Raw genomic sequence first — 12,861 nt, 5'->3', positions numbered from 1 at the left:
TAATCTCTATGTAGTTTTGATACAAGTATAAATCTCCAGTATTTGTATGTTCGCTCAGGTGGAGAATTCTCTTAATTTCAGGGGAAATCCTAGGAACAACATCACTATTGAGAAAGCGTGAAACCATATATAGGAATTGATTGGTTTAATCAGTGAAGGAAAATTCATTGGTGTTCTTCCTTACGAAGGAAGTCCAATGAATTAGAAATTGAGGATTACCATGTTCATCTAACTTCTGTAATTGAAACTGAAATTTATCTACTTAATGAAATAAGGACAAGTATACAAGAATTGACTTACACTAAAAGTCTCCTTTTGTAGAAAACTTTAAGAATTGATCATGTATTGCTTCTGACAAAAATTCACTGTAATTGGAGATCATTGAAGTTTTTCACCTGCAAAAAAAACTGACAAAAATCATAGGATTATTTCATCCACCCATTGATCAGTTGGATAGCCTAATAGACAAGAAACTATTGAGACAACATGTCTAGTCATTTATGGGAACATTGAAGAGGGGTATGGAGGATTTGTTCTTGGTAATTCTGCATTTTCAGGTAAAAATATCTCAGATCTTAGCTCTTTGAGGGAAGGTGAGTTTTTTTATAGATTTCCATGAGGGAATCTACAGAAAAAGGTTGCAAAAGGGTTAAAGGGTTCACTTGAATCATTTGGCATATAGACTTAGGGGATACTGTGAACAAAACATCATTATTTTGAGAAATAATAGCTCTTTGACTTAGAATGTATCTGAAATGACACCAGGCTACAAATTTTGGAAAGAAATGGGTGTGAAGGAAAATGAATTGAGGCGGGAAGGAGTCCCACATACTCAATTCATCACTGGCATCAGAGAAATTTTGTTTGGCCCAACTGTGTAGTGCATAGAGGTCGAACTCACATTGGGTCTCAAAAAGTTTATATTCTTGGTCAACTAAGGGTAACCTGTCTAAGTCTATAATAAGGGGCATCATTGTATTTTCCTTTAGAAGACATGTTGAAGATATGATAAAGGAAGGGTTGTCGTTTTACCATGTGGTTAGCGGATTGCTGCAGTGATGAAGGTTGTGTTTTCGATGATGCTCTAGTTGTACTAAACCTATGCATGCAACTCGTAAAATGGAAGGCGTAAAATGAAACGGAGGTAAAACATGTGTTTTATTTATGCAATGGGGGTTTAATCGTTTGGAGGGATACCTGTTAAGAGGAGCGAGACATTTATTACGAGAAGGAAACAGTCGAGAGGAAATGAACGAATAATTAACAGTTAATTGGTCGATGAACGTCAGGTGGATATATGGTGGAGACAGAGTGACCTTTATTCTTTTGGCGAGAGCGGGAATGGTTCAAGTGACAGTTTTTCGGGGGGGGCAGATGGTAAGTGGTTTATGGAGGGGGTGGGGGAGGGGCGAGGTTCGAAGTGGACGAGGGAAGGACACGTCGACATCGGTGATTTTATTAAATCAACTGCATCCCCGCTCTCCCTCCCCCAGCCGCCCCCCTCCCCTTCGCTTGGTTAAACGTCGGAGGCACGGTGGGGGCCCGGGGGTCCGAAGTTTTCCCCCGGCCGTTGTTTTGGGCAAGGAACATCTCGGCAAGTGAGACTAGCGCGATCATTACAAAAAACGATGAAACATCAAATCAACTTTATCAAAAGATTATAATTAATTACTAATTATGTTTAAATTAAATTAACACGCCATTTTCCAATAATTCTCTAAATTTTTTTATTTTATTTTATTTTTCTCATTTGTTATTTTTTTTATCTTTTTATTTTATTATTTTTATGTTTTTTACCCCTATATTAATTTTTTATTTTTTCGCTATGCATTTCCTAAAAAATAATCAATCATTCCCTTTTCTCTCTTGACTAATGTATATGAAAAATATTTCAAAAAAATACATCAATCATTATCAAATATTATGGCCCACGCGAATGGGAAATGCTATTTCCAACCCTATAGCAAAGTTAATGCAGCGTGACATGGCCACTCGATAGCCCGATATAACATGCCTCTGGGTATCGAGCGGCCATGTCAGGGCACATTAACTTTGCTATAGGGTTGGATATAGGAGTCCCCACGCGAATTTCTAATAATAACGTTACGACAATCTTTTTCGTTTCCAAAATAGCTTGTCACGATGATGGATGTGAGGAACTGGTTTTGAAAAAGAAAAAGAAACGGGGAGTATCTCAAGTCTGAAAGTACGATGGATGGAACTAGCTTTCTTGTGAGAGAAGGAAGGTATCGAACTAGCTTTCTTGTGAGAAAAGGAAGGTATCACGATGATAGATGTGAGGAACCACTTTTGAAAAATAAAAAGAAAAAGAAACGGGGGATATCTCAAGTTTGAAATTACGATGTATGGAACTAGCTTTCTTCTGAGAAAAGGAAAGTATGACGAGGATGGATGTGAGGAGCCGCTTTTGAAAAAGAAAAAGAAACGGGGCGTATCTCAAGTCTGAAAGTACGATGGATGGTGTTAACACCCAGGTTGTTCCCTATGACTCCCAAGGGAATACGGCCGGGGTAACCACTAACCAATCTTTGGATTAAAGTTTCTAGCCAAACTGTAATCAGAGAGGGCTCTCTCTTTATGATTTGTCTCTGTTGTGATGGTGTTTTAGGCTGGCTATTATGCTCAGGTTTTGGTTTATGTTTTGGTTGAAGGATTTCTTTCAGGTCTTAAGATGTAGTGTTTAGAGAGTAAAGTATCATTGGGCAATGGAGTCTGGAGTTGTGAAATGCTTTGATATGCAGGATTGGTGGTGTTCAAACTGCAGGGCCAATTGTGTATTTCAGACAAACAAATTTAACTTGAATGGTGATGCATGCCAGCCAACAGAAAGCAATTAAGAATTTTCTATTAAGCTGGTGAGGTGAAAGTGAAACATGCTGCACAGGAGCAAACTTGAATTCCTGTGACAAAGGTCACTGTGAAAGATGTATTCTGAAAGTGCAGCAATTAAGAATTACACTTATCAAGATTACAGCTGAAGAAAACATTCATTAACAACACAGATTGAACTCAGGGTATTCATTGAATAAATCCTGAAAGTTATCCTTTTTCCTTGTTGCTAAATATTCAAAGTTAGAAAACATATATGGATTTTAACAAATCAAAATTACATAACAGAGAGATTTACAGAGACTTATTGTATTGTGTGATACACAGGAATCTAGCAGTTTTCAACAGACACTAGAACGCATTCAACACCTCAGAAATCCGAGAAATTCCATCACTTTCTTTATTAAACTTCTGAAAGGATTACAGCATAAGAACTTCTTCAGGAGAAATCAACAACAACCCTTGCAAACTCATGCGAAGGGGAATTTATAGAAGTGTGTATACAAAATATCTCAGGCATTGAGTCATCTGAGAGATAAAATATCTTCATAACTTCGTACAGAAAGTAGAAAAGAAGTTATTACAGCTTTGAAAGCAGCATAAATGCTCTTTAAGTCTGTCAGAGGATAATTTGACCTTTGGAGGTCATTGAGTCGGTTGAACCGCTTTGCTTTGATGCTGGAAAATGCGTCTTTACTTTTTTCTGCGCTGTATCTTCTTGGCCCTGCCACCTATGACTATGCTTGCTGCTGTGGTGACCGAATGGCTCTGCTGAGTTGGCTCAGCCTTTCATCTTTCCTCTGTATGCTTATCTATCAAAATTCTGCCTGTGTATGATCACTTATAAATTGGACAAAAATTAACATTTACAGGTTCTGGCTTGATAATATCATTTGTGTCAATTTGTTCCAGACTTCCTGTGTGGGAAATTGGTGCTTGACAATTGCCTCTATGGTTTCATCTGCTTCTGTATATTTATAAAAAATTGGAGGCACATCAAACAGATGATTGATCTCGTTCATGATAAAAAATAGGTTGTCCACCCTATTATATAAAGTTTGCCCTGATGCTGGCCCTGATTCTGCTGAAGTGCTGGGCTGTCCTGCAATTTGTCCTGCAGCATAGGCATTGACCCTTTTAGTATAATTTTCAAGGGTAAGCAGTCTTCCCACACTGCTTAGTATGCTGGGGAGGCCTTTGTTTTGCAATACCTGAAACCTGTCCATGAACTTGTTGATTTCAGTCTGCATATCTTGGGTTCTCCTTTCCAATGTTCCGACCAGGTTTCTTAGTGTCAGGACCCTTTTAACCATTGAGATTGTCTCAGTCCTGTGAGCAATTCCCATGGTGGCCAGTTGAGAGCTTGTTCTGTTATTCAAAATGTTGATCATTCTGTTGACAGCATCAGGCATGTTGCCAAGGCTTGCTCTAGCTCTGTGTATTTCCCTATTTGCCTTTGCAATGAGGGCTGATTGTTCATCTATGGTCTCAATGTACTGCCATTGATTAGTAATGGACTGACCAATATTGGCCCAAAGGACTGCCTTGAGCTCTGCTGTCACTTTGTCTAATTTGAGCTCATTTTCTAGCTCTTTTATCCTGTCTTTGAGGGCTTTCACCTCCCTGCCCTTCTCTGCCACAGCTTGTTTGGATTTGTCATACCTGTCATTTACCTTAGCCAATTTATCCCTAGTCTCATTTAGCTCTGCCATTTGAGCTTCCAGGGCTTGAATCTCATTTTTTAGCTTTTGCATGTCCAAGCTAGGGGCCTGTTCCGTTGGTGGAGGTGCTGAAGTAAGTGGTGCAGCTTGATCAGTTTGTTGGGGAGGAGGAACAGTAGCTGAGGCAGCTTCCTCAAGGTTTATGATTTGAGGAGGAGCCTGAGAGGTCTGCCCTTCTTCTCTCTGTTTTAAGGCTGCCTGTAGTGCTGTTTTTGCAGCCTCTAATTCTCCCAGCTGTTCCTGAGTTTGGATTAGCTGCTTATACAGAGATATCAACAAGGTTGTGGCCTGTTGATCATGTCTTTGCTGGGCAACATCATCTGTTTGAGGGTGAATTGTGGCTGGGAGTTTGATCTTTCTCCTCAAAGCTGCCATGTCTGCATCCCTCAATTTTAAGATCTCTTGTATGCCCTTGATGTCTTTGGGATCATGTCCCATCTCTATGATGATGTCCTCCAAGGACCTTATTTTGTTGTCCTTTGCCTGGGATGATGCTCTCTCCAACTCTAGCTGAGAGGCTGTATTGTTGAGGCTATTGTGTAGCCTGTAGTTGTCCAATGTTTGGTCTGCCAAGGAAGCATAGACCATCTCACCCGTTTGCTTATGCAGTTCTATCTTATCCATTGGGTGGATATCTTTGGAAAGGACTTCCAGGTTAGTCCTTAAGTAATCAGAGGCAGATTTGGGCTGCATTGTTGTTGGCATAAAATGACTCATGATCATTTTGCCTTCCTGCACATCATATGCAGACATGAGTCTTTGTTGATTGGTGGGAGCCATGTTCAGCAGATGGTTATATAGTTGTATCTTGATGGGCTCATTTCTCCTCTTAATATCTATGAATTGATGCTTAATGCTGGGTCCACCTTCCCTTTGCTGATTGGAGGAACTGACTTCTCCTCCTATTGCTCTATCCTGCTCCTGTTGAAAGGAGCTTGCTGATGCTTCCCTGCTGGGTATACCCAAGGACTGTCCTATTGGCATTTCTTCCTCTGAGAAGGGATTAATTCTCTGTCTTTTCTCCCCACGAGATGCTGATGTTGTAATGGGGGTCTCTCTGTCCCTTTTCCTGCTTGTATCCTCCTTTTGTGGAGTTTGGAGGATTGATGCCTCAGCTGAAGTTTCTTGCCTTGGAGGCACAGTGTGTTCAGTGGATTTAGGGGCTTCCACTGTTTGCTCTTGCTGGACAGGCTGTTCCTGCCTTTGTTCTTCCGGTTGCTGCTGTTCTTCTTGCTGCTGCCCTTCTCCCTGCTGCTCCATTTCTTCTTGTTGCTGCACTAGTGTTTCCATTTGTTCCTCGGTCATAGGAGGTGGCTGTTCCACCTGCTTTTCTTTGCCTTTGCCGGTTGTCTGTGGAGTATTCATAGCAGCTTGCTGATGTGTTGTTGAAGCTGAAGAAGCTGCTCCAAGTTGTCTTTTGTATGAGAGGGGGACCTGTCCACAAGTTTCTAAGTCAGTTTCCTTTTGAATATTTCTGGCCTCTCTTTCTAGCAGCTCTTCACTAGTGATTTCCTCTTCTAAGGTGCCCTCTTCCCAGGTTAATGCATTGGCATACTGCTCAATCTCAGGCTGCCTTATGTGAGAATAGGTACCCAATTTGTATCTTATCCTCCTGAGGGAAACAAAGTGATTGGGGTCATAGGGTATCCATTCAAAGCTAGTTTGCAATTTGAGGGCCTCTAGGATACTGTTTGCCTCTTTCCACCCCTCCTCTTTTCTGTTGTATAGGAAAGGGCCCAGCTGGCTCCTTACCTTCAACTGTGTCTTCTTGTTCTTGCTTTGGAAGTGGAGGTAGTCGGCATTCCCAAATTGCCTGAAGTATTCAAGGGCAAAAAGCCTCATGGGGACATACCTTGGCAGCCTAAAAGGCTTCAACTCGCAGCCATATACTCTGATGACTGTGTGGTTTTGGTAAAGGTACCAATTACCAATGCTGTAGGTTTTGTTCAGATGGAGAATTCTCCTCATGTCATCAGTCAATCTTGGAGGAGGAACACCGTACAATAATGTCATAGTTGGATGTATGAATAAGTCTATAAACTCACAGTATGTATATGGTGACACAGAGGTGCAGTGAAAGAGAGAGGTCCAAAACACAACTGATCTTGGATTCCCCTGGGCATTAACTTGTTTCAGGGGAATGGAGAAGTTGCCTGGTTGATTAAACAAGAATAGATGGTAAATGAATGAAGTATATCTGAACAGTCTTTCCCTCTGCAGATCCATCAGCTGGTCATGGATCCTATCTGCAATATATGTGGCATAATCATAATGTACAGCTGGAGGCTTTCCAGGAGAGAATATAGACAGCATTGCCATCATGATTTCATCCACATCCTCCATTCCCTTGAACCCTAGGACATAGCTGATCAAATCCACTAGCATTCTGCCCAATTCATTCAAGTAATGATATCCAATAGGAGAAGTTCTGATGGCTTCAGAGCCTGATTGTACAAACAGCTGGTTGATTTTGATGACTTGGTCATTTGACAACTTATTCCCCTTCTTTATCAAGTTCTGCATGTGGAGGGGGGTCAATGGTTTTGCTGTGTGGAAATGCAGCATCTTATTTATGCTCTCTGGGGTGATATGGAACAGAATTGAGCCTGTAGGGCTGAGGACAGCTCTTTGGCCTGGATCATAGCACTCCTGGCATCTGTAGATCAACTCTGGCATAGAATTTACCTGGGGGAGGTTGTAGATGGGCAAGTTTGAATCCCAAATCCCTAGGATATCAGCTCCACTAAGGTGCTGGGCTTTCAACTCATTTAGCATCTGAATATTGTATTTGGAGCCTAATGGAAACCAGTCTAACATTTGATAATCCATATCTCCCAGGGCTTTCCATTCCAACTCCCTATGAGGGGCATTGAGAGGTTTGATGTTCAGTGCAATTGGAGTCTCCATAGTCTATTAAGTTTCTGTCTTGCTGGTGAGCTGGCCAAAGTAGGCAGAACAGTACAGAGGTGATTTCTTGCAATGAAATTGTGAATTTCAGGGACCAGAGGGTGAAATGGGCACACAGCACTTGAAATACTGTTTGATTTATGAATAAGGCCAAATGTCTGGTCTCCCTCTGTCCTTTGTAGCAGGTTTTTTAATGTGTTAACCAGCTGTCTCACGATTGCGCGAGCAATTTACAGTTTTTTGATAAGAACTCGGGAAATTAAGGCTCAGCTAGTGGTTTTTGAGCTTGTAATTGGAAATAGAGGCTTTACAGAGGGATTTTTCCGGTGAGATTGTGAGTTTAGTGTTGTTTAGGCCCTTCGAGTAATTTTACAGCCAATTTAGGCGTATGGAGGATGAACGACGAGAAATACCTGGCAAACAACGAGCAGTGGTCGTGAATGTGGGTGGAATTGGTGCTCTGGAGGTCTTCAAGTCGATTCCAGCGGGGTGGCGCAGTTTTGAACGTCAAACACCATGCAGAAGAAGCAGTAGCGAATAAGCAGAAAGTATGAAAAATGCAATTTTTGGCCATAATATGGACTTTTTGGCAATTTGGCGCCTTTTCTCTGATGACGTCAGCATGACGTCATAGGGTGGGGTCAAGCTCGGATGACGTCAGCATGACATCATCGGGTGAGGTGGCGAGCTACTATTGGTCCACGGGGTGATGCGGTGGCAGGCACGTTGGCACAAATGCGGACAAAAGTGTTGATGCGATGGCAGGGCGGCAATGACGTGGGCAGGACGTGGGACCAGCAAACCGGGCGGTAGGTACCCGCGGTTACGGTTAAGCGCCAGCGGTTACAGTTTCTCGGGGCGGTTATGATACGGCCCTGATTTTGTCAGAGGCCGCTCCGAGAGCCCTGATCGGGTGACGCGTGGCCAAGCACTGACATAACGCAACGTCATTTTCTCGGGCGCTAAATCTCTGTCGTGGGGGCCGCTCCGATATTAATGAAGACCGTCGGATCACTTGGGTCCGATCCGACGGTTGACGGGAGGGCGATATGATCGCTGGATATGGATGCGGGTGGGTATTTATTTAATATTTGTTTTAGGAAGCAGCGCCCGGCGGAAGCCTTCGGATATGGGTTTTTTTATAAGGTTTTTCAATGTATTTCGAAGAAATCAAATGCATGCGCCAACTTTGGTTAAGCGGCAGAAGTGGATTTTTTGGGTTTTTTTTTTTTTTATGATTTCAAAGGGGTTATGGGTAGAAAGGGGTTTGTATAGGGTTTTTCTTTGCAAATGATGGTTTAATGAGTGGAATGACTTGAAGCAAGGGGGAGAGATGAGGTATAGGTTCATCAAAGTGACCAGATGTCATTTTGATTCCTTTTTTAGAGAACATATGGCTATAATGCCAAGGGGAGGGATATTTATACAAAATTTGGGGTTTATACACCATGGTGTTAATATTAGTAGGGGAAAGGTGATATAGGGGATTTATGTAGTAGAGTTAGAGTTAATATGGATGAGGGGGGATGAATGGAGAAAATACTAAGCTTTTTGTGAAACACTTGGCTTAAAGAGTAGATCAAAATGAAAAGATTTTTACACAAGAAATGTGGCTTCTAAAGATAAGAAATCAATCATAATACCACAATTAGTTTCATGAATCTCAACTCAGAAGGGAATGTTAGTAAATGACATGAAAAGGGGAAGAAGGGAGGTTAGACATGCTTCATGCTTGCTGCAACTTGATGAAGAAGAATACCTTCTTAATTGATTGACTTTGCCTTGGTAAACAAAGTTAACACACCTGCAATGGTAAAGATAACCTTTCTGCAACCCCAACTACTTACCCATCTATTTGCCTAGCATTTTTTATTTCTTCTTGGAGGGTGCACTTGGACTTGCAGACCCTTACTTGCCTTTTCTTTTCTTTGGCTTTTCTTTTGTTTTTCTATCTACTTCTACCCTTATTTCTTCCAAGGTCCCAGATTAAGCTGTTGGGAGCCTTTTCTTCTCTACCTGAACTACTTGTCTGCCAAGATTAAACAGTTTGGACAGACTCCTTTCTCTATTCTACAACTAAAAAATTAAAACATGACATGATCCAGATTAGACTGTTGGACCATCCATCAAAATTTAAGTCCTTACTAAGCCATAAGCACAGCTTGGGTTCTCTTGGAAATATGTGATCTTTGAATCATCAAAGCAGAGCATATTTGGACCTTTTCATAGCCAATCATGAAATATGAAACCTGTTGGTATAGGTAGCTAACAGATGGAACTAGCTTTCTTCTGAGAAAAGGAAGGTATTGACACATCACTCGTGTGAAGGGTTTGTGATACCAGGCCTCCAGTATTTCAATACAAATTTGGCACATAAGAAATGTGCAATGCAAGAAAATATAAGAGAACATATTGAAGTCGTACTTAATAGCCGAAGAATTCGGTAAGGAGAACTGGAGAAGGATGGGTGACTTGCATCGCTTAATGAAAAATTTAGAGATACTGAAGAAGCAAGTCCTCGTCATCCATGACGCCTTCCAGAGATTCGATAAGCGAGCCCTCCTCCAAATCCACGATGAGATCGCCCGTCAGCGAAGGGAGACCGCAGTAGAATGCAAGTTTGAGATACGAACGTCTTTCTTGGACCCAAGTGGCAGCGGTGGCGCGGCTTGTTCTGTTCCACCAGAAAAGTTGAACCCCATTTCCTTCAACGAGTTGAAGATCGGGGAAGTTCACCTCGGCCGTGTTATTTATGGGACGCTGTGTGCGGATGCCTACAGGATAAGCGGTATCATGACTTTGCTTGAGGACGATAATGGCCTCGCTGTCAGGCTGGCAATATACAACGCTGCTACCTCACAGGAGGACATCAAGAGGATTTTCCCGAGAGGTGACAAGGTGGTCGTCAAGGAGCACTATTTCAAGATCGCCAGTGATGGTGGCCTTCTCATACGCGTCGACAACCCCGCCAATGTTTTGAAATTTGCTATTGAAAAGGGGAAACGGACGGAGCTTCATGTGGATGTGGATGACCTGAGAAAAGAGGGCAATAGATGCTTCAGAGAACAAAAGTGGGACGCAGCAACCGAGAATTATACGAAGTGCATCGACGCTGCTCTACTTCAGCTCAAGAAGTCCTCTGGCAACAATAATAATATCAATACTTGCCTCCTCCAAGCGTATTCCAACCGAGCGGAGACAAGGCTTCAGATGAAGGAATTTGAGCTGGCGCTGAAAGATACAGACCAGGCCCTTGGGATCGATTCCAGCAATCTCAAAGCGCTCTACAGGAAAGGGCGAGCTCTGATCGGCCTCAGGCAGTATGCAGCGGCATGCAAATGTTCGGTGAAAGCTACCGAGGCCAGCCCAGCGCATAAGGAGATACAAGATGCCCTTCACCAGGCCAATACTTTGTATGCCTAGAGCCCGGATGGAAAGTATGACATCTCGGACTACCTGCTCGGACGTGCATCTTCTCCTCTGACAGTGGCCGATTTCGTGGGTTCTGTGGAGATCAAGATGACCGAAGACAGCCGCGGCCGAGGACTCTACGCCACCCAAGAAATAGGAGCCGGGCAACTCTTGCTGGTAAGCAACGCTGTAGCAGTGGCTTGTGAGAGTGCCTCTACCGCCATGTTTCATGTGGACAACAGGTGTAAATTGAGTTCCGCGTCTCAAGAAGATCTTGTGGCCGCGATAGTTTGTGCTGCCAGGAAATCGCAGAGATTGCTCCGTGAACTTTATAGTTTATTCAATTCCTCTACACCCAGCAGCCTTCATGTCCCTGCCATAGATCTCTTTAAGACGGATGATCAAATCCTCGCGGGCTCAGAAGTACAAAATGAAATTTTGCAGGTAGACGTTAACTGTATTCGGGATATTGTAAGACTGAACTCATTCAGTGAAAGCGTAACGACATTAGTTTCAAAATCGAAAATAAATGAAGCCGGACTCGGTCTGGAAGAACGGAAAAGGACCGGACTCTGGCTGCTGCCCTCCCTCATTAACCATTCCTGCCTGCCGAACTCGAGGTGGCGGGTAGTGGGAAATTCCATTTTTATACATGCCTCCAAGCCAATCGGAAGTGGAGAAGAGATCACTATTCCTTATTTTGATGTTTTGGTTCCCTTGTTACGGCGCCAAACTCACTGTAAGAACTGGCATTTCAAATGCAAGTGTAAGAGATGCATTCTGGAGCACTCATTCAGGAAATTCTTGGAACCTATAATTGCCTTAAAATTTGAGCAATTGGATGACCAAGCAAAAGAATTGCTAGTTAAATTGGATCATTTGGAAAGTGCAGAAATGAGTCATCGGGAAAATGCAGAATTTGCAAGGTTTGTTCCAGAGGCAGAGGAGATCATCCGGAGTTCCCATGTGTTGAAAACCGAAGAAGATAAGCTCTGGATTCGCGCATCTTTTTGGTCTACATACGTCGTCTCTACAATGTTAAATAGCTTCTCTTGGGAGAAGCTTATAGAGGTTATTCAAAGCACGGTGCCCGACGACATACAGAATCTGGGCATAGCAGCACGGGGGTTAAAAAGTTTCCGGCGTTCGATGGCGGATGAAAATGAGGCAATTAATGCACGACGTGCATCAGACCAAGCAAGGGAGGCATGCATGAGTGTGTTTGGCAAACAGAGTGAAGATGTTCTCAACGCGCTCATCCTAATGCATTCAAAGTGACTCATGTTTTTAGTAACAGTATACCCGCCATTGCCTTGACATTGCAAGAATCATCCATGTGCAAGACATCCGGTAGAGGCGGATTTTGTTTTTTGTATTCGAATTACTTGGTTAAACTATAAAGGTATGCTAATTAGTATTTGACAAAGGTGAACAGAGTGCTTTTGCTGCCATGCATATGAAAGCTCAATCTAGAGGAAAAAGTGGGTCCAGAAATCATTTTGAATACAAGTAGAATGGTTTTAACATGCTCTGTTCATTGATTAAGACATTGATGCCTGATTTGATATTGGAATTGGCTGGCATCGAAGCAACGAGTTACATTGTTTAATGATAAATTTCCATTCGGTGTGGTTCTGGCTAATCAATACATTCAAAATCTCCTCGACTTCTTTAACATATCTATGCTTTCAAACTCACTACGTTAGGGTTGTCTATATATTAATATTCTTCCACACACCGCTTGTTAAACGATTTTTAAATCATATTTTTTTTTTGCAATAATGGTTGTATAGTTGTTCTTGAAAGAAGAAAAAGATTTTGTTTTCAAGGAAAGAAGTATACATGTTAGGTTGAACCTGGAAATTTTTTTGAATCCATTTTGACACTTGATTCTTATAACTTGGGTTTTTGGAGAGTTCAGATAATGGAATGGGAATCTTGACTCTCTCTAATTCTTTCTCCACATTAAAAG

At 42.2% G+C, this 12,861-nt stretch overlaps 2 protein-coding genes across 2 annotated transcripts; both read left to right on the top strand.

Annotated features, from left to right (window-relative positions):
* The first annotated feature begins 9,941 nt into the window (after window positions 1-9,941).
* On the top strand, window positions 9,942-10,901 carry LOC149196147 (methyltransferase FGSG_00040-like). The gene has a single exon (XM_089408193.1). The coding sequence runs from the start codon at window positions 9,942-9,944 to the stop codon at window positions 10,899-10,901; it is 960 nt and encodes a 319-aa protein (XP_089264319.1).
* A 96-nt stretch (window positions 10,902-10,997) lies between these two features.
* Window positions 10,998-12,167, top strand: LOC149196146 (methyltransferase FGSG_00040-like). The gene has a single exon (XM_089408192.1). The coding sequence runs from the start codon at window positions 10,998-11,000 to the stop codon at window positions 12,165-12,167; it is 1,170 nt and encodes a 389-aa protein (XP_089264318.1).
* The last annotated feature ends 694 nt before the right edge of the window (window positions 12,168-12,861 follow it).

This window comes from Pinus tabuliformis, chromosome 2_2 (genome assembly GCF_031772625.1).
Source record: "Pinus tabuliformis cultivar Carrire ecotype Pingquan chromosome 2_2, CPIR1, whole genome shotgun sequence".
NCBI lineage: Eukaryota > Viridiplantae > Streptophyta > Pinopsida > Pinales > Pinaceae > Pinus > Pinus tabuliformis.
The sequence above is the reverse complement of the archived record's forward strand: the minus strand, read 5'-3'. Positions and strand labels throughout refer to the sequence as shown.

Coding starts and splice junctions, on each gene's coding strand:
- LOC149196147 (XM_089408193.1), top strand. CDS start 9,942: ATGGGTGACTTGCATCGCTTAATGAAAAATTTAGAGATACTGAAGAAG.
- LOC149196146 (XM_089408192.1), top strand. CDS start 10,998: ATGACCGAAGACAGCCGCGGCCGAGGACTCTACGCCACCCAAGAAATA.